The sequence below is a fragment of the Hemiscyllium ocellatum genome, chromosome 3 (assembly GCF_020745735.1).
Source record: "Hemiscyllium ocellatum isolate sHemOce1 chromosome 3, sHemOce1.pat.X.cur, whole genome shotgun sequence".
NCBI classification, from domain to species: Eukaryota; Metazoa; Chordata; class Chondrichthyes; order Orectolobiformes; family Hemiscylliidae; genus Hemiscyllium; species Hemiscyllium ocellatum.
In genome coordinates this window covers 7,381,125-7,402,125 of record NC_083403.1, presented here as the reverse complement: position 1 = coordinate 7,402,125, position 21,001 = coordinate 7,381,125, and the positions used below count along the sequence as shown (strand labels likewise).

The 21,001-nt window shown below is 43.6% G+C and overlaps 1 protein-coding gene across 1 annotated transcript in view; it reads left to right on the top strand.

The window, feature by feature from the left end:
• lrrc73 (leucine rich repeat containing 73) overlaps nt 1-21,001 on the top strand; it is a 44,618-nt gene that overhangs the window by 9,025 nt on the left and 14,592 nt on the right. The window contains exons 2-4 of the mRNA XM_060852866.1: nt 6,557-6,717; nt 13,141-13,263; nt 18,909-19,009. Coding sequence (XP_060708849.1) covers nt 6,557-6,717; nt 13,141-13,263; nt 18,909-19,009 — 385 coding nt within the window. The remainder of the gene's footprint in view (nt 1-6,556; nt 6,718-13,140; nt 13,264-18,908; nt 19,010-21,001) is intronic.

Here is a 21,001-nt window from a genome sequence, read left to right as displayed (position 1 = left end):
TAAATTCTGAAACTCCCTTCCCAACATCATTGCTGATACCCCTACATCTCAACAACAATCTGGCCAGGTCAGGATATATATAGCTTCGAGGGAACTTGCAGGTGATAATGATCAAACGAAGCTCACTACTCACTTGGTTATCTCTGTTGAATGTCTCAACACAAGTCAATATAGTAGTTAACAAAAAAATACATACTGTGAAATGGCTGCAGGAAACGACCAGTTAGAGACAAAATGACTTGTCAGCTCATTTCAGTGAATATAAATGAAGCTAATTTAAAAATGGTTTTCCAGAAACAACAATCTGATTCCACTTGCATGTCACTGACTGCAAAGATAATTGTGAGAGTTTTGCGTCCTAGCCGCTGGGTCTTCCTTATCTTGTTGCAGGAGTAATGCTTGACTGCAGTCATATGAGAAGCCCATTGGCAAAGGCGCCTGCTTTTCAAAATGGGAAAAACAATGACTGCAGATGCTGGAAACCAGATTCTCGATTAGAGTGGTGCTGGAAAAGCACAGCAGGTCAGGCAGCATCTGAGGAGCGTGAAAATCGTGTTTCGGGCAAAAGCCCTTCATCAGGAACACAGGCAGAGTGCCTGAAGGGTGGAGGGATAAATGAGAGGAGGGTGGGGGTTGGGGAGAAAGTAGCATAGAGTACAATAGGTGAGTGGGGGAGGGGATGAAGGTGATAGGTCAGGGAGGAGAGCAGAGTGGATAGGTGGAAAAGAAGATAGGCAGGTAGGTCAAGTCATGGGGACAGTGCTGAGCTGGAAGTTTGGAACTGGGGTGAGGTGGGGGAAGGGGAAATGAGGAAACTGTTGAAGTCCACATTGATGCCCTGGGGTTGAAATGTTCCAAGGCAGAAGATGAGGCGTTCTTCCTCCAGGCATCTGGTGGTGAGGGAGCAGCGGTGAAGGAGGCCCAGGACCTCCATGTCCTCGACAGAGTGGGAGGGGGAGTTGAAATATTGGGCCACAGGGCGGTGTGGTTGATTGGTGCGAGTGCCCCAGAGATGTTCCCTAAAGCACTCTGCTAGGAGGCGCCTGGTCTCCCCAATGTAGAGGAGACCATATCGGGAGCAACAGATACAATAAATGATATTGGTGGATGTGCAGGTAAAACGTTGATGGATGTGGAAGGCTCCTTAAGGGCCTTGGATGGACATGAAGGAGGAGGTATGGGCGCAGGTTTTGCAATTCCTGCGGTGGCAAGGGAAGGTGCCCGGACTGGAGGGTGGGTTGTTGGGGGGCGTGGACCTCACCAGGTAGTCACAGAGGGAACGGTCTTTGCGGAAGGCAGAACAGGGTGGGGAGGGAAATATATCCCTGGTGATGGGATCCGTTTGGAGGTGACGGAAATGTAGGCAAATGATTTGGTTTATGCGAAGGTTGGTAGGGTGGAAGGTGAGCACCAGGGGTGTTCTGTCCTTTGTACAGTTGGAGAGGAGGGATCTGAGGGCAGAGGTGTGGGATGTGGACGAGATGCGTTGGAGGGCATCTTTAACCACATGGGGAGGGAAATTGCGGTCTCTAAAGAAGGAGACCATCTGGTGTGTTCTGTGGTTGAAATGGTCCTCCTGGGAGCAGAATCGGCGGAGGCAGATGAATTGGGAATGCGGGATGGCATTTTTGCAGGAGGTAGGGTGGGAAAAGTTGTAATCCAGGTAGCTGTGGGAGTCGGTGGGTTTGTAAAAAATGTTGATGTCAAGTCGGTCGTCATTAATGGAGGTGGAGAGGTCCAGGAAGGGGAGGGAGGTGTCAGAGATGGTCCAGGTGAATTTAAGGTCAGGGTGGAATGTTGGTGAAGTTGATGAATTGCTCAACCTCCTCGCGGGAGCACGCGGTGGCACCAATGCAGTCATCAATGTAGTGGAGGAAGAGGTGGGCAGTGGTGCCGGTGTAATTACAGAAGATGGACTGTTCTACGTAGCCAGCAAAGAGACAGGCATAGCTGGGGCCCATACGGTGTCCATGGCTACCCCTTTGGTCTGGAGGAAGTGAGAGGATTCGAAGGAGAAATTGTTAAGGGTGAGGACCAGTTCGGCCAAACGGTGGAAGGGTACTGTTGGGGACGTCGGGAGAGGAAGAAATGGAGGGCTTGGAGGCCCTGGTCATGGCGGATGGTGGTGTAGAGGGACTGGATATCCATGGTGAAGATGAGACGTTGGGGGTCGGGGAAACGGAAGTCTTGGAGGAGGTGGAGGGCGTGGAGGTGGTGTCTCGAACGTATGTGGGGAGTTGCTGGACTGGGGGATAGGACAGTGTCGAGGTAGGTGGAGATGAGTTCAGTGGGGCAGGAGCATGCTGAGACAATGGGTCGGCCAGGGTGGTCAGGCTTGTGGATCTTGGAAAGGAGGTAGAACCGGGCAGTGCGGGGTTCCCAGACTATGAGGTTGGAAGCTGTGGGTGGGAGATCTCCTGAGGTGATGAGGTTCTGTATGATCTGGGAGATGATGATTTGGTGATGAGGGGTGGGGTCATGGTCGAGGAAACGGTAGGAGGAGGTGTTTTCGAGTTGGCATCTGGCGTCAGCAGTGTAGAGCTGAAAATGTGTTGCTGGAAAAGCACAGCAGGTCAGGCAGCATCCAAGGAACAGGAGATTCGACGTTTCGGGCATAAGCCCAATCTCCTGTTCCTTGGATGCTGCCTGACCTGCTGCGCTTTTCCAGCAACACATTTTCAGCTCTGATCTCCAGCATCTGCAGACCTCACTTTCTCCTTCAGCAGTGTAGAGGTCAGTGTGCCAGACTACCACTGCACTCCCTTTATCTGCTGGTTATATGGTGAGTTTGGGATTGGAGCAGAGAGAGTGGAGGGCTGTGCGTTGTGAGGGTGAGAGGTTGGAGTCGGGGAGGAGGATAGACAGGTTGAGGCAGTTAATGTCCTGGCGGCAATTGGAACCTGCTTTTCAATAGATGAGGGAGTCAAAGATTAATTGTTTGCAAACGGGAAAGTGGAGCTGACAGCACAATCAGGGCAGTCATGATGTCATCGAATGATCTCCTAATCAATCTCCCCATCTTGACTTGTAATGATTCAAATTAAAGTAGACCAACGATGAAACTTTCATTTCAACAGATTATAAGTTATTTTCTTTGCGATAAGAAAATAAGGTATGAACCAAGAAATTGCAAATACTGAGATTAAAACAATTACAGGTAACACCAAATAAAGTTGTAAAGATTTACAGAGCAGAAAGAGGTTATTTGGCTAATCATGTCCATTCCAATCATCAAGCGTCTATGTGGAGTCTTGTCCATTTTCCAACGCTTGACCCCTAGCCTGATACACTATGAGACTTTAAGCAATCTCCAAATATGTATTAAATGTTGTGAGAGTTCTTGCCTATATCACACTTTCAGGCAGTGAGTTCCACATGCCCATCTCTCACAAGGTGAAAACATTCTTCCTTCAGTGTTCTGTAACTTTTCTGATGTTTACCTTGACTCTTTGCCACCTGGTTATTGATCCCTCTACTAAGGGGTAAGTTTCCTCCTATCCACCGAGTCTATGCCTATCATAATTTTGTACACTTCAGTCAGGTCCCTTGTCAACCTTCTGAGTTTCTCAGAAAAAAAGCAGCATATCTTATCTCTCTACATAGCTGCAACACTCTAGTCCAGACAACATCCCATTGAATGTCCTTGTCCCCCTCTAATGTAATCACATCTTTCATTCAGCTTTATCATACACTTGTTGCTATTGTGTTTAGTACCTTAACTAATAAAGTGAGGTACTGAACTACTTGTCCTGTCCTGGTGTGGACAATCACACCAAGGACTTCCTGATCCTCTGTACTTCCCAGAGTACTACCATTAATGGTGTATTCTTTAACCTTATTAGGTGTCTCAAAACATATTACCACACACTTTTCAGGATTTAATTCCATTTTGCCATCTGACCAGCCTGTCTATATTGTCCTGTAGTTTAAAACTTTCCTCCTCACTATTTGCACGCCACCAATTATCATGTCATGTGCGAACTTACTGATTAAAATTTCTACATTTCATATCTAGATCATTAATGTACATTACAGACAGGAAGGGAACCAGCATTGAATCTAGTGATACACCACTGAACACAGACTTCCAGTCAGAAAACAAATCTTTGATCATCACTTGGTACCTCCTGCCACAAAGCCAATTTTGCATCCAATTTACCAAACTTCACTGGATGCCATGGGCTCTTAGCTTCTCGCTAAAACTCCACATGTGAGACCTCATCAAAACTCTTACTGAAATCCATATTGACTACACCCACTGTAATACCCTCATCCACACATCTAATCACCTCTTCAACAAACTTAATCAAGCCTGTCAGACATAATCCTCCTTGATTAATCCTTGCCTCTCCAATTGGAGATTGTTACATGGTGCAGTCTGCTTTTGAACAACATTTGAGCCTAAACCTAAGCAAGTTCATTCTGCATGACTTGGATATATGCAAATGAAATGTGCTTGGATTATTCAAATCTACACTTTGTATACTCCTTCAATACCATAATGTCCAGCAGACATGGATCCTGCACTTTCATCTGACAAAGTGACACTGTTTTTGTCTGACGTAGTCTAACTTGGGTATTGTCTGAGCCATGTTTTAGCTGCTTTGCACGTGTAGAGAACAGTAGGTGAAGGCAGTAAGTTTGCGTGGATATTGTCAGTACTGAAGGCTACCTAGTCACTAGGTACCCTTTTAGCTTTCACTATCCTGACAGTCCAATTCTAACTGCCCCCCTTCAGTGTAGAGATCTATCACAATGAACTTTGCCTCTAACTGTTCTCCCTGCGTCCAAATCCCTGACTGCCCACCTTGCTGCACAGTGGAGATCACTGTCTGTTTACCTTCCTTTGCTTAGCCTAATATGATATTCTGCATTCCCTTGTTGAGATTCTCTTCCCCCCCCCCCCCGCCACCACCACCACCGCCAACAGAGCCTTGACTCCTCATTCTTTTTAGCTGTGAACCCCCCCACCCACCCTTGCATCCTCCAAACAATTGATGGAGAGACACCTAGAACTCTCTGCTCCAGACTTCCGGCCAACTTCAGTGAGTAACCCCTACGTATTCCTTATCAGGCCCCTGACTGCTGTCTGTATAGCTCCCTGACTGACAACATCTAACTCCCCCGCCGTCTGGTGTTGACCCTGGAAAGGACCATTGTTGAACTTCAGTTGAGCACATTCCCTGAGCATCCCAAGCTGATGACTGACTATGACCAAGTCTCTGGAGTGCGCACCAAATATATCCCTGACTGGGATCCTCTGACAAACAGCTTGACACCCTCTCTTCGGCTGGACTGAGGATTAACACCTCTGTCCCCACCTAGTTTCCAACATGGCCAATTGTTTGAAGACCCTTGCAGTGCATTTGTCACACAAGCAGCTGGCAGATGTTGTCGATGTTAGGTTGGTAGCTCAGTGTGCTATACATCAAGACGTTTTCTCCCCCCCCCATCCCGATCCAGTCAGATCCCTCCTGACAAGCATAACACAGAGGCGAAAGTGAGGGCTGCAGATGCTGGAGATTAGAGTTAAGATTAGAGTGGTGCTGGAAAAGCACAGCAGGTCAGGCAGCATCCGAGGAGCAAAGAAATCGACATTTCGGGCAGTAGCCCTTCATTAGCATAACACATAGCCTGCATGTCTGCACAACAGAGAATGTCAATACAGTATTATCAACAGTCATGGCTCTTGGTAAAACATCAAGGCACTAACAGGTATCACATAGAAATGCAAATCTGTGCTTCCAAAGCAGCCTGGAAATGGATCGAGGAGGTACAATGATGGTCATGTGCAATTGGCAAATGCCAGAAACCAATGTCCATGAATGAGAGGTCCATGTGGCGGTGCCGTGGGTCATGTCCTGAGATGCTGTGAGATCCTAAGCAACCTGGAGACACTTCGCAGCTAGTAGCTGGCTAATGTCAACAGGTACCAATTCTGATTTCCATGTCAAGATTTCTAAAAGTCTGGCTTGTTTGGTAAGATAGGAAGCTGAATATTGATGAGTCAAGTTGCCGCATTGAAAAGGCATTTAACAAATAAAATGCCCCTTAATTGGCAGCTCGCCACTGCCTAATGAGAAACACCACTCAGCGAAGTATACAATATGGATCGAGATGCACTCGACACAAGGTAGGCCTCACTAGACTTCTCATCCAATTCTACCACAAATCGCTCCATAGTCCACACCATTCAGATCCATGTAAGATTCTACAGTCTGTTTTTAATTCTGGCTAGATGACTTGTCACCTTTATACAGCAGGTTATATTGTTTTTCGAGTATTGTAAATCCAGCTAAAGTTCAAAGTTGGCAGTTTAAGCTCTTCATGGGTTACCTTACATTTGTCTGATTCTATACTGTCTCCCATGAAAAGAGTTCCATTTCCTATACAATGGCAATTCCAATACCTCCCCTAATTGAATAATCTTTTTCTCTTTGATTCTGGCTGTTATATTTTCTGAGTTTTTTTCCCATAATCCCATTGTCAGATATTGTATGCATAAAAATAGCTTTTTTGCTATGCCAGATAACCCATGCCCTTTTCATTCTTATAGTCTCCATGGTACTCCCCTAACTGATTCTGGACTGGCTATACTGAACCCTGTCCTATCCCTGCATCCCTCCCTGATATCACTGGATCTTGGAGACTGTATTCTGGGAGATGAAGGAATGAATCTCATCTGTGGAATGTTGCCGCCGGACGGGGCAAAGTCAGGTATATGTATTATGTAATATATGTTCTGATTAACACTATCAGGCTGTAGAAATAAAGGCCAAACTATTGGCTTAACACACCCTAGGCAGCACATGCAGTGGTTTGTCTGATAAATTTACCGTATGGTGTGGTCTCTAGTTAAACATCTATATTAGCTATTCTCAGAAAGCGTAGTATAAAGGGACACTTCCACTGATTCCAAGATCTTGTGGCTACTCTCTAATGATGAGGAATTCTGGTATAGCATCATTAGAGCTGAGTGTTTCGAGAAAAGTCTTTGGTTGTGCAGATTTATGGGATAGTTTCTTACCCAAATTTCCCTTTGACTAATCTCTGGAGATGTGTAAAATTATAGAATCCTATTATTAATCTCAAAGCAGATCACAAATTAATTATCATGAAGATGCATTTGGTAACTGGGGTAATTTGGTGATATGAGGCAGAGGGTGCATTCTTCCCTTACAAAACAAAATTGGCCCAAGAGAAGGAAAAAATTAGCAAGTCCCAATAGTTGAAGCTTAGAGGCATTAATTAATTGGAAAATTGCATGTGTCATTCTGCATTTTAAGCTGGACAAATGAGGAAAACCAGGGAAATATATACCAGTTAGCTCAGTATCTTTGGTGGGGAAATTGTTGGAGTCTATAATCAAGGTCAGAGTAATTGAATACCTCAAAAATGGTCAGTTAATCAGGGAGAACCAGCATAGAATCCTGATAAGTAGGTCTTGCCCAACAACCATCATTGAATTGTTTGAAGAAGTGGCTAAGATACTGGATAGGGAAGTGTTTATGGATGTTGTTTATATGGACTCCCAGAGGCATTTGATTAAATCCCTCATAAGACACTGTTAATTAAGGTAGAAGCCCATGCAATTGAAGGCAAATTATTAACATGCCTGGGAAATTAGTTTAGTGACAGGTAAGAGAAAATTGGAATAATGTGTGGGTACTCATACTGGCAGGATGCGACTAGTGGTGTCCCACAGGGATCTGTATTAGGGCCTCAATTATTCATACTATATATTAACAACTTGGAAAATGTCATAGGGTGTCATATTTCAAAATTTGAAGATGATGCAAAGTTAGGTGGCATTGCACACATTATAGACAAAAGCATAAAATTACAAAGGGATATTGATAGACTAGATGAATAGATTACATTGAAATGGTGTGAAAAACTCCATTTTGGGCTGAAGATAGGTACTTTCTAGTTGGTATGAAGTAAAGTAGATTGGATGTCCAAACAGGCATGAGTGTTCAGCTGTATAGATTTTTAAAATGCCACAAACAGTACAGAAATAATCAAGAAAGCTAATGGAATGCCGGCCTTTGAGGATGTGGTGCCAATCAAGCAGACTGCTTTGTCTGAGATGGTGTCAAGCTTCTTAGGTGTTTTGGGCCTGGGGAGTATTCCACCACCCTCCTGACTTGGACCTTGTAGATGATGGACAGGCTTTGGGGAATCAGGAGATGAGTTACTCAGCACAGCATTCAAAGCTTCTAACCCGCTCTTGCAGCCACTGTGTTTATGTGGTGAGTCCAGTTGAATTTCTGGTCTGTGGTAACCTCAGGATGTCATTAGTAGAGGGATTCAGTGATGGTAATATCGTTGAATGTCAAAGGTGGGGTGATTAATTGTCTCTTATTGGAGATGACCATTGCCTGGCATTTTTGAGGCCACTTATCAAATCAAGCCTGGATAATGCCCATATCTTGTTCCATTTGAACATGGACTGCTTCACAACCTGAAGATTTGTAAATGGTACTGAACATCACCACTTCTGACCTTATGATGAAGGAAAAGTTATTGAAAATGGGCAGCCTGTTAGACTGTAATGAGCTCAGGAGCTGAGTGGCCCTGGTGGAACCCAATCTGGGAGTCACTGAGTAGGTTACTGCTGAACAAGTGCTGCGTCATTCCATCACTTTACTGATGAATGAGAGTAGACGTTAATAGTAATTGGCTGGGTTGGATTTCTGTGTACAGGACATACCTGGGCAATTTTCCACATTGTCAGATAGATGCCAGTGTTGTAACTGTGCTGGAACAGCTTGGCTAGAGGAGCAACAAGCTCTGGAGCACAAGCCTTCACTACTTTTGCCGGAATGTTGTCAGGACCCTTGCAGTATCCATGCCTTCAACCATTTTTTGATATCACATGGAGTGAGTGAATTGGCTGAAGACTGGTAGCTGTAATGCTAGGGAGCCCTGGAAGAGGCCAAGATGGATCATCCACTCGGCACTTCAGGCTGAAGATTGCTGCAAAAGCACTGATGTGTTGGGCTCTTCCATCATTGAGGATGGGGATAGTTGTGGAACCTCCTCCTCTTCCAATGAGTTGTTTAATCACTCACCACTATTCATGACTGAATGTGGCAGGACTGCAGAGCTTAGATCTGATCCATTAGGGTAATTTAGTTCTGACTATCACTTGCTGTTCATACTGTCTGGCATGTAAATCGTCACCAGGTTACCATCTCATTTTCAGGTGTGCCTGGTGCTGCTCCTGGCATGCCCTCCTATACTCTCCATTGAAGCAGGGTTGATCCCATGACTTGATGATGATGGTTGAGTGGGAGATATGCCTGACTATAAGGTTATAGACTGTGTTGAAGTACAATTCTGCTGCTGTTGATGGCCCATAATGCCTCATGAATGCCCAGTCTTGAGTTCTTAGATCTGATTGAAGTCTGTCCCATTTCGGCCAATGATAGTGCCATACAGCACGATGGAGGTTATCCTCAAAGTGAAGGCGGGACTTTGTCTCCACCTGGACTATGCAGTGGTCATACTTACTGATACTGTCATGGGCAGATGCATCTGCAGCTGGCAGATTGGTAAGGATGAGGTCAAATATATTTTTTCCTCTTGTTGCTTCCCTCACCCACTGCTGCAGGCCCAGTCTAGCAGCAATGTCCTTGAGGACCGTACCAGTTTGATCAGTAATGCTGCTGCCAAGCTACTCTTGATTGTGGATTTTGAAATCCCACACCAGGAGTACATTTTATGCCCTTGCACCCTCAGTGCTTCCTCCAAGTGGTGTTTAACATGGAGAAGTACTGATTCAGAGGCCGAGGGAGGATGGTACGTGGTAATCAGCAGGAAGATTCCTTGCTTGTTTTGACCTGAAGCCATGAGACTCCATGGGATATGGAGTCAATCTTGAGGACTCCCAGCTCCCTTTTGATTGTATACCACCGTTCCACCACCTCTACTGGCTCTGTCCTGATTGTGAAACAGAGCATATCTAGGGATGGTGATTATGGTGTTTGGGACATTGCCTGTCAGGTCTGATTGCTTGGGAATGACAAATCAGGATAGTTGGTTGTCCAGTCCGTGAGACACCTCTCCTAATTTTGGCACTAAGTTTGTTAATAAGAAGGATCTGCAGGATCAACAGGGCTGTTTCTGCCATTATCTTTTCCAGTGCCTAGGTCAATGCCAGGTTTCATTTCTTTGTTGAGACTTTGTAGTAATTGGTACAACTGAATGGCTTGCTGTACAACCAAGGGCAACCGAGAGTCAACCACATTGCTGTGGGTCTGGTGTCACATGTAGACCAGACCAGGTGAAGATAGCAGATTTCCTTCCCTGAAGCACATTGGTGAGCTGATGGCTTTTTTGTTTCTCCTGACACTCGACAATGGTTTCATGGTCATCAATAGATTCTTAATTCTAGATATTGTTATTGAATTCAGAGTCTGTTATCTGCCATAGTGGGATTTGAACCTGGATCCTCAGAATATTATCTGAGTTTCTGTATTAATAATTCAGTGATAATATCACTAGGCCATCACGTCTCCATAATTTGCATTCTTGTTTTCAGGTCTTGCTGCACCTCCTCTTTCCCATCACCATTCAACTCATAATCTGCGATTTTTTGCTACAAAAGTGGATAACCTAACATTATATTTCACCTGCCATACATTTGCCCCCTCACTTATCTTGTTCAAATCACACTGAAGCATCTCTACATCCTTCTCACAGTTTACTCTCCCACCCAGATTGTCATCTGCAAACTTGAAGATATTACATTTAGTTCCCTATCGACATCATTAACATATGTTGTGAACAGCTGGAGTCCAAGCACTGATCCCTGCGGTACCACGCTAATCGCCATCTGACATGGGAAAAACACTCAAGATTAGAGGGTTCTGGAAAAGCACAGCAGGTCAGGCAGCATTCAAGGAGCAGGAAAATCGGTGTTTCGGGCAAAAGCCCTTCATCAGGAAGGAGACTGGGAGTTTAGGGGGTGGAGAGATAAATGCGAAGGGGGATGGGGCTGGGGAGAAGGTAGCTGAGAATGCAATAGGTGGATGGAGGTGGGGATGAAGGTGAAAGGTCGGAGAGAAGGGTGGAGCGGATAGGTGGGAAGGAAGATGGACAGGTAGGACAGGTCATGAGGACAAAGCTGAGCTGGAAGGTTGGAACTTGGGTAATGTCGATGGGGGGGAAATGAGGAAACTGGTGAAGTCCACTTTGATGCCATGGGGTTGAAGGGTCCGGAGGCGGAAGGTGAGGTGTTCTTCCTCCAGGCATCGGGTGGTAAGGGAGCAGCAATGAGGGAAGCCCAGGACCTGCACCTCCTTGGCAGAGTGGCAGGAGGAGTTGAAATATTCGGCCATGGGGCAGTGGGGTTGATTGGTGCGGGTGTCCCGGAGCTGTCCTCTGAAGCGGTCTGCGAGAAGGTGTCCCGCATCAGGAGCAACAGATACAGCATATGACATATGTGGAAGCCAAGTGAAGCTTTGATGAATGTGGAAGGCTCCTTTGGGACCTTGGACAGAGGTGAGGGGGGAAGTGTGGGCACAAATTTTGCAATTCCAGCGGTGGCAGGGAAAGGTGCCAGGAACAGGAGGGTGGGTTGTTGGAGGGCATGGACCTGACCAGGTAGTTGCGGAGGGAATGGTCTTTGCGGAAGGCGGAAAGGGGTGGGGAGGGAAATATATCCCTGGTGGTGGGGTCCGTTTGGAGGTGGTGGAAATGTCAGTGGATATTGCAGACGTTGGGGGTGTGGAAGGACCTTGACTCTAGTCTCCAGCATCTGCAGTACCCACTTCTGCCATGGCAAAAACAGACCTGTTTATTCTGTTTGGCTACCAGTTCTCCATCCCTTGCATTTTAATTTTGTAAAGTACCTTATTGAAAGGCTGATGGAAGTCCAAGTAAACCACATTCACTGTCTCCTCCCTCATCAGCACTACTAATTACCGTTTCAGAAAAAACTCCAGTAGATTTATAAAGCATGATTTTCCTTTCATAAATCCATGCTGACTTTGTCTTATCATGTCACCATTTTCCAGGTGCTCTGCTAATACAATGGACTCTAGCATTTTCCCAACCACTGATGTCGGGCTAACTCGTCTCTAATTCCTTGTTTTCTCTCTACTGCTTATTCTAAATAGTAGCATTACATCAGCTAACCTTTAATTGAATAGTTGGAGAAAAAGAGATGTAACAAACATGTAAATTAAGGCATGAAAGTGAAGAATTTATTCAATCAACAACTCCTTTGTCTTTTGTACAGAGCCTCCATAACATCTGCCCTCTTACTCTACCTCTGCTTCTGTCAATATGAAAGTATAAAAGTTGGCCTATTTTCCAACGTCGTTCAGTTTTGGAATTGAGTCATACCAGACTTGAAGCACTAACTACATTTCTGTCTCCAGAAATGCTGTCTGACCTGGTGAGTTTCTACGGCATTCTTGGTGTTGGTTTCAGATTTCCAGCATCCACAGTACTTTGCCTTTATTCAAGAGGCCGTATCAAATTCAGAATCAGCAACAAACTGAACTCTTTCAACTTCATAGAAATCTGGGAGCAGTATTACTTGCTCAGGAATTGCTGGAAAAATTCTGCAGATCTGACAGCATCTATGGAGACAAAATAATGTTAACAGTTTGGGTCTGATTACTCTTCTTCAGACTAAGGAATTTCTGATATCAGGAAGAGCCCTGGAGATGTGATGATCTAATACTATTGTTGCTTGATTATTAATTTGGAAACTCAGCTAATGTACAGGGACTTAGGTTCAAATCCTGCATGGCAGATAAAAGCACTTGAATTCAATTTTTTAAAAAAGTATGTACTGAAGACCATGAAATCCCCCTATCATCAACATAAATACCATATGTCCCCAACCACTATCAGTCACATATCCTTGCCACTTCCAGGGTTTTCTCAAATACTTTGTCTCATTCAAGGAATTGCTTGACTTCAGGCTCAGGATGAGTGATTAGCGAGTGCATCTGAGGCTGATGATGTATAAAAGTCATGCTATAAGAATGTAGGGCAGGTTTGGTGGACCTTTTGTATTTGCATGTTTCATATGTACGGTATTCTGCTTCATAGTTATTTTCCTCGTATTGTGCCTTGTGTGATGGCATCACACTTTTTGACTCAACTTCTGTTTTCTCTCAGGTCTGAAAGAGCTAACGCTGAGTGCTAATCCTGCAATTACAGTGAAGGGTTGGGCACGCCTGGCAATTGCAGTTGCCCATAGTTCTCAGCTTCGTGTCCTTAACTTGGATTATAATCCTTTAGGTGAGACTATGTGATACAGATGTAAATTAATTCAGTATTATTTTGAAGTTATTTTTAAAAATATCTTTTGAAATGTATGCATTTTTTCTGACTCTGGTTTGCCGTTAGTTGATGACCCAGTCCAGTTTTTTATGGACAGGAAGACCAGCACACGGGTGCAGCAGGTAATCAGGAAGGCCAAAGGAATGTTGGCCCTTATTTCTATGGTATGGAGTATAACAGTAGGGAAGTCTTACTGCAACTGTTCGAGGTGCTGGTGAGATCACATCTGGAGTATTTAAGGGAAATTACTATTTCATGAGAGGCAGTTCAGAGAAGGTTTACTAGGATGATCCCTGCTATGGAAGGATTGTCTTCCAAACAAAGGCTAAACAGGTTAGGACTCTACTCACTAGCATTAAGAAGAATGAGAGGTGATATCATTGAAACATATCTGATTCTTAAAGGGTTTGACAGAGTAAATGCTAACATGGGAGGGTCATAGAATCCTTACAGTGTGGAAACAGGCCATTTGGCCCAACTGGCCCTCCGAAAAATAACCCACCCAGACCCATTCCCCTAACTAATGGACCTCACCTGCACATTCCTGAACACTATGGGCAATTTAGCATGGCCAGTTCACCTAACCTGGACGTCTTTGGACTGTGGGAGGAAACTGGACCACCCAGAGGAAACCCACACAGACACCAGGAGAATGTGCAAACTCTACACAGACGGACATCCAAGGCTGGAATTGAACCTGAGTCCCTGTTGCTGTGAGGCAGCAGTGCTAACCATTGAGCCAGGAGATTCCAGCTCTTAAGTTTGTGCAAGACCTCACCTGAACTGAGAACCTAGACATGGAAACCTTTACAGATTAAGGGTACAACTTCAGTTTCAGTCTGAAATGAAAAGCAGCTGGTTCAGTTACCTATGATTGTAGTAAAAGGCTTGGGCCCAAGTTTGATGAGGAAAAGTTCTTTGGGAGAGATTCGTCAATATTGGCTCAACCTTTTTCATTGAGAAAATGGCTGCCAGTGTGAGGTCCTAGTGAAATCTTCCAGGAAGATGTAGGGAGTAGCGGAGTAGCCAGGCCATCTTGTATGTTGACCAGGAAGCAACTCCTCGATTCTGCAAGGCCTGCCCAGTACTATTTACCTTACAGGCAAATGTGGAGGCTAGAAAGCGAAGGAATCATCAAGCCAATCCAGCTTGCAGAATGGGGAACACCAATCATACCAATTGTGAAGCCCAACAGGTCGCTTCATCTTTGTGGGAATTTTAAACAAACAGTAAATCATATTTTGCGGCTGATTACTGCTTTATCCTTCACAAAGTTGGATGTGAGCCACACTTTGTGCAATTGCATTTAGACCAGGGTTCCCAGAAGTATGCTATAATTAATACCCATAAGGGTTTGTACCAATATATGACACTGTCATTTGGGGTATTGTCAGCAGGTTCAATTTTTCAGTGAACAGTAGAGAACATCTTGCAAGATCTCGCTCATGTCATTGTTCACCTAGATGATGTCCTGATAACAGGATAAACTAATAAGGAGCATTTAGGGAACTTGGAAAAAATCCTAAGGCATTTTTCCAGACCAGACTTACATCTAAGAAAGGAAGAATGTGTATTCCACCACCTCCCCCCAAGTGACTAATGAGCTACCAGGCTGACAAGACTGGGTTACATCCATTGGAAGATAAAGTGAGGGCAATCAAAGGTGCCCTGGCTCCCTCATCTGTATAAGAGCTTTGGTCATTTCTTGGGCTGATAAATTATTTTGGAAAGTTCATACATAATCTGGCCTCCATCCTTGCACCTGTGTATCAACTCATAAAAAAGGGTCAGCCTTGCAAATGGTTGCATAGACAAGCCCTAACTTTCAGTGAATTAAAGAAACAGCTATCATCCTCTAAGATGTTGGCACACTGTGATGCCCTGGGAGATCTGGTATTGACATGCACTTGTGGCATCAGAGTGGTCCAACGGAGGGCAACACCCAATAGCGTATGCATCCAGGACTTTGGCTGATGCAGTGTGGAAACATATCCAAATCGAGAAGGAGGGTCTGTTGGTCATATATGGAGTCAGTAAGTTCCATGAAAATGTGTGATGATCACAAACTCCTACTTTGTCTGCTTAAAGAGGACAAGGCAGTGGTGTCTATAGCTTCAGGCTGCATTCAGCTGTGGGCTCTCATGTTAAGTGCTTATAACCACAAATTAGAACACTGTCCGGTAAGCCAAGCACTGCAGAGTTGCTGATAGGTAGAGGACAATACGCTAGGTAAAGTCTGATCTTCCCAGACCTTTGGAATGCCAATGCCGGACACAAGATTCTGTGAAGTAAGACAGCCAGTTTGATATAGGGCATGAAGCACGGTGTAAGAATCACGGAAATGGCCCTGTATGGGTAATAGGCATGGTCAACACAAGATCTTGACCAGTGACTTATAAAGTTTGGGTAGATGAGAGGGTCCTAATCAAACATGTGGACCATGTGTAAGCTGTGTCTTCACAAATGATGCAGGGCAAAATATGGCCTCCCTCTCAGAACAGTTGGAACAACTGCCAGAACCCGAGTTCAGAACACCGAGTTCTCTGCCAAGCTTTGTCAAGTCTTCAGAATCAGAGATGGACATGACAAGTGTAGGCACCTGACGCCTTTACGACTAGAAGAGAGTGAAATTCTACTGAGGCGTGAGTGTCTCTGCCTCAAACTGAATTTGAAATTCTCTTATGCTATGATCACTCCTCTGTAGAGGTTGTTTTATTATGAGATCATTACACAATACCAAACCCAGAATAGCCTGCTCCTGGTTAGTTTCACAATATTTTGCTCCAAGTGTCAATCTCAAATACATCCAATGAACGGTCCCTCAAGGCTACTCCTACCACTTTGTATAATCCAGTCAATATGCAATTCCAAATGCATTTGTCCAAACAAGATCTGGAGAATATGCAAACTTGGGCTGAAAAGTCACAAGTAATATTCATACCACAAAGATGTCAGGCAACTATAGTCCCCAATGGGAAACAATCTAATCATTGCCCTTTGACATTCAATGGCATCACCATCACAGAATTCCCCCAGCGTCAGCATCCTGGAGGTTATCATTGACCACAAACCCATCTGGACTAACCATATGAATACAGTGGTGATAAGAGCAGGCCAGACACTAGGAATACTGCAATAGTTGACTCACCTCCTGGCTCCCCAACACCTGTCCATCATCTACAAGGCACAAGTCAGCAGTATGATGGAATACTCCCCACTTGTTGTGGATGAGAGTACTTCCAACAACACTCAAGAAGTTTGACACCATCCAAGACGAAGCAGCCCACTTGATGAACATTACTGAAGAAATTCACCAGACCTCCACAAACAGCATCTTCCAAATCCATGACAACTTCCATCTAGAAGGACAAGGGCAGCAGATAATTGGCAACACCACCAGCTGCAATTTACTTTCCAAGCCACTCACTATCCTGTCTTGGAAATATATTTCTGGTCTTTAACTATTGCTGGGTCAAAATCCTGAAATTCTTTCTCCAGTGGCATTGTGGGTCAACCTACAGCAAATGGACAGCAGTGGTTCGAGAAGCTAGGGATAGGCAATACATGCTTGCCCAGCCAGTAATGCTCATGTCCCACAAGGAAAGAAAAAGAATGCATATTAAATTGTCCATGATTATTGCTGTATCTTTTGTAGAACCCAGTAATTCCTGGTTTATGCTTTGGCCCACCATGGATTACTGTTGGGAATCCATAAATTACTGACACCAAAGACATATTTCCTTTGCTGATCTCTTCCATTACTTCAAAAGGTTACATGCCTAGAAGTTGCATCATCTGAGCAAATTTATCCCATCAAGAATTTCTGTCATACACAGTATGATGATGATGCTCCTTTAATAAGATTATGTAGTCCTTGGCTTTCTTTCAGAGAGGTCGTAAAAACAGCGATTCCGAAAAGTCTGGTTTTGGGTGGGTTTTAGGGCCAATTTGATTATAGCTAACAGAAACTGCCTCAGGCAAAGGCATTTAAGTTTTAAAAAAAACATTTGTACAATGAAAGGAGAGTGGCCAGTTCTCCCAGGTCAGCTTTTGTCTGGTTTGTTTATTAGCAGTCTGGCTGTTCACTGAAAGCAGTGAGTTCAGTTTGAGGCTGCTGGTCCAGGAAATAGCTACATGGCCAAAGGTGTTCCATGCTGCCATTTCTCTGTCTCTCGCCTGTAAGACCCTGTGTTGATTTTACCTTTCATGCCAAGGGATGCTTATGGGGATTGTTGCAAGTATTTGGAACAGCATCATTAAGTTGGAATAATCTGCTGGGTTTTCAGATAGATTAGGTTATTCGGTATTTTGTTCTCTTTTGTTTGTATTTCATTCAAATAAAAATTTATTTGTTTATACTCAAATTTTGTTTATTACCTTGTAAATAAATTCTGTTTTGTTTAAAACTAAATGGTTTGACCAGCTGCATCTCCCCTGGAATATCCACTTTACACCTGCTTAAAACAACCAGCAAAGTTAGGGTCTAGACTACTTTCAGGAAATGCTTTGAGGGGGTCTGGCCTGGTCCATAACATACATCCTCACAGAATTGTTCCAGATCAGAAAACAAAGATATAGCCCTTTGTATTTGCATTGGTTTTTCAAAGGAATAATTTTCTTTATTGCACTTCCTGGCCTTCTCCCATTAGCTCTGAACCTTCTTTCTTTTAAGATAACAATCCTATTCCCTGTTAAATGCCTTTGTTGAACCTGCCCCCTCTCCTTGCACTCTGCAGCACTGCAGTCAGATCCTAACCACTTGATACAAGAAAAGGCTTTCCTTGTTTCTTTTGTTTATTACCTTAAATCTGTGCTCTCTCCCTCTTGATCCTTTTACTAGTGGGAAAGACTTGTTCCCCTCTAATTAATCTACTTACCTCATGATGTTGAATGCCTCTGCCAACTCTCATCCTGACCTTTTTTACTCCAAGAAAACAGTGCCAATTTCCTGCCTTATGGAAGTAACTGAAGCTTCTCATTCATGGACCTATTTTCATGACTATTTTCATGAATATTTTCTGTACTGTGTTTGATAACTTAACATCCTTCCTCAACTATGGTTCCCAAAACTGTTTTAGTGCTCTAGTTAAGGCTAAGCCAGTATTCTATTTATGTTTATCATAATGTTCTTGCTTCAGTACTCTGGGCCTCTGTTAACAAAACATTCAATGCTACATGACCATAAGATCATAATATGTAGGAGCACATGTAAGCCATTCAGCCCACTGAGTCTGTTCTACCAATCAATGTGATAATGGCTCATCTGATAATCCTTACTTTCTACCTTAAACCCATGTGTGTTCTAATCACTGATTACACATTCTGAACTACTTTAATGGAAAGTGAAAAATTCAGTGTATTTAATTTCTTGATTTGTCTGTAAGAATGTATCAACGTTTGCTGCTTACCTGCATGATGACATCACTAATACTGAACACCTGAAAACAAACACTTGCAATTGTCAAATTCAAACTATGCCCTTTGTGGGCAGCTTTCTAAGAAGTTGATGGTGAGTGCATCACTTCACTACTGACTACAAAATCCAATCAATGGTATTTCTTCCCTTGATTCCCAGGTTCTAGCCTGTGTTTACTCTTCTGCAGGTGACCACATTGCAGGGATGTTAGCAGTTGCTGTGGCTTCTAGTCGGACCCTAGAAGTGGTGGACCTGGAGGGAACAGGCCTTACGAATCAGTCAGCTCAGGTATGTAGGCATCTGTATTTATTCAATAATTGTATGTGAGCTATAAATGAGCTGTTTATCCAATCTAGCCTCTTCCCTATGCATAGCAACAATATCAAGCATCATTTAAATCAGAATTATACCTTGTAGTTTTACATGGTGCCCTTTACTCAGTGGAAACATGGGGTAACAGTTGGAACTTCTCCACTGACAGCTGGATGTTTGCAAATAATGCCAATGGTGACACAGACATACCTTCATTACTTATCCACTTCAAGTTGTCATGATATTCCAAACACTGAACTATACAGTTACTTAATATTTTTGGGTCATACCTGCAGTTTCTATTTCAATTCAGCAGCTAAATAGTTGTCATGAATATTTTGCCGATAATTCTATCTATTTTTGCTGCTATATTTTGACTGGCGCAAATGGATTTCCTAATGAGACTTCCCAAATCTAAGGTGTTTGGAAGGATTACAGGGATATCAAGAGGTACGTTCTGTGCACACAGTGAGCAGATTCAATGTGAGGACACTAAGCCAAAGTGTGACTTGGATTGAATTTGAAGTTTGGAAATAGGTTCATGTATTGCCAGTATTTGTAGAAAGTGTAAGCACCATGCCAGAGTTTGTGGTTAACCTAGAGGGAGCAATGAAAGTTTGAAGAGAGCGCGGAGTGATTCTGTGGGTTCAGTGGATTAAAAACAATTCCGATTGTAACGTAAGAGGAATGCAAGTTAGAAATTGGTGAGCATTTCCCTTCTCTTATCGAAATTAAAGAACCTTAACGCAATAACATTAACGGAAACAATAATAAGAATATACAAACAAGTATGACTGCAGGCATTAATTAAACTTTAATTCAAAAAGAATAAGGAAGACAGGGCAGATGATGAGTTGCAGTTATGGAAAGTAATATTTAATGGACAACAGTTTGATCCACAACTACTCCATCCACAGTAAGTATCACCAGACTGAGAGCTTTGCTGCAAGTTCATAAGCTGATGTCCCAATTTAAGACACTGTGGTGTATCAGGGCAGGGAAATTTATCTCAACTCTTTGCTCCTGAAGGAGTCGCACACATAAGGCTCGGATCTTTTTATTTAATCGAAATAGAAAAACCTTAACTCTTCAATTTGTCTAACAGATTTGCGGTTCTTGAAGCTTCCATCAACAAAACTAGGGGCTGCAGAGTAGATGAGCTAATTTGCCTTGGCCATTAGGGATGGACTTCCAGGATTTTGATCCAGGAATACTGAAGGAATGGAAATAAATTTCCAGGTCAGGATGGCGATTGGCTTGGAGGGAAATTATAGGTGGTGGTATTCCCATATATTTTCTGCCCTTGTACTTCAAAGAGATAGTGATCATGTGGTTGGAAGTTGCAGATAAAGGACCCCCTTGTTGATTTGCAGCAGTGCAACTTATAGACACTAGAGTATATTGCCTGCACAAGGTCCAAGGGATGAATGGTGAAGATGGTGGATGAGCTGTCAATCAACAGGACTGTTTTGTCCTGGATGGTGTTGAGCTTCATGAGTGTTATTAGCTGCACTCCTCTAGGCAAGTGGAATATATTTCAAGAGAAGAGATAACAGCAAGTAAGTTACTTGCTGCAAGTGTCCTAGCCTTTAACCTGCTACAGTATTTATAATGCTTGTTCGGTTCAGTTTCTGGTCAATGGTATGCCCTAGAATATTGATAGTGTGGGAATTCAGTGATGGTAATGTCATTGAAGGTCAGGAGATGGTGGTTAGATTGTCTGTTATTGGACACAGACGTTGCCTGGTACTCATGTGGCACGAAAGCCATTTGCCACTAACCAGCTGAAGCCAAGATATTATTCAGATCTTGCTGCATAGACACAGACCGCATCGTATCTAAGGCATCAGGAATGGTGATAAGCATTATGCAGTCATCAGAAAACCTCCCTATTTAGTCCTTATGGTGGTCATTAATGAAGCAGCTGAAGATGGTTGGGCTAAGGATATGGTTTTGTTTCCATTGATT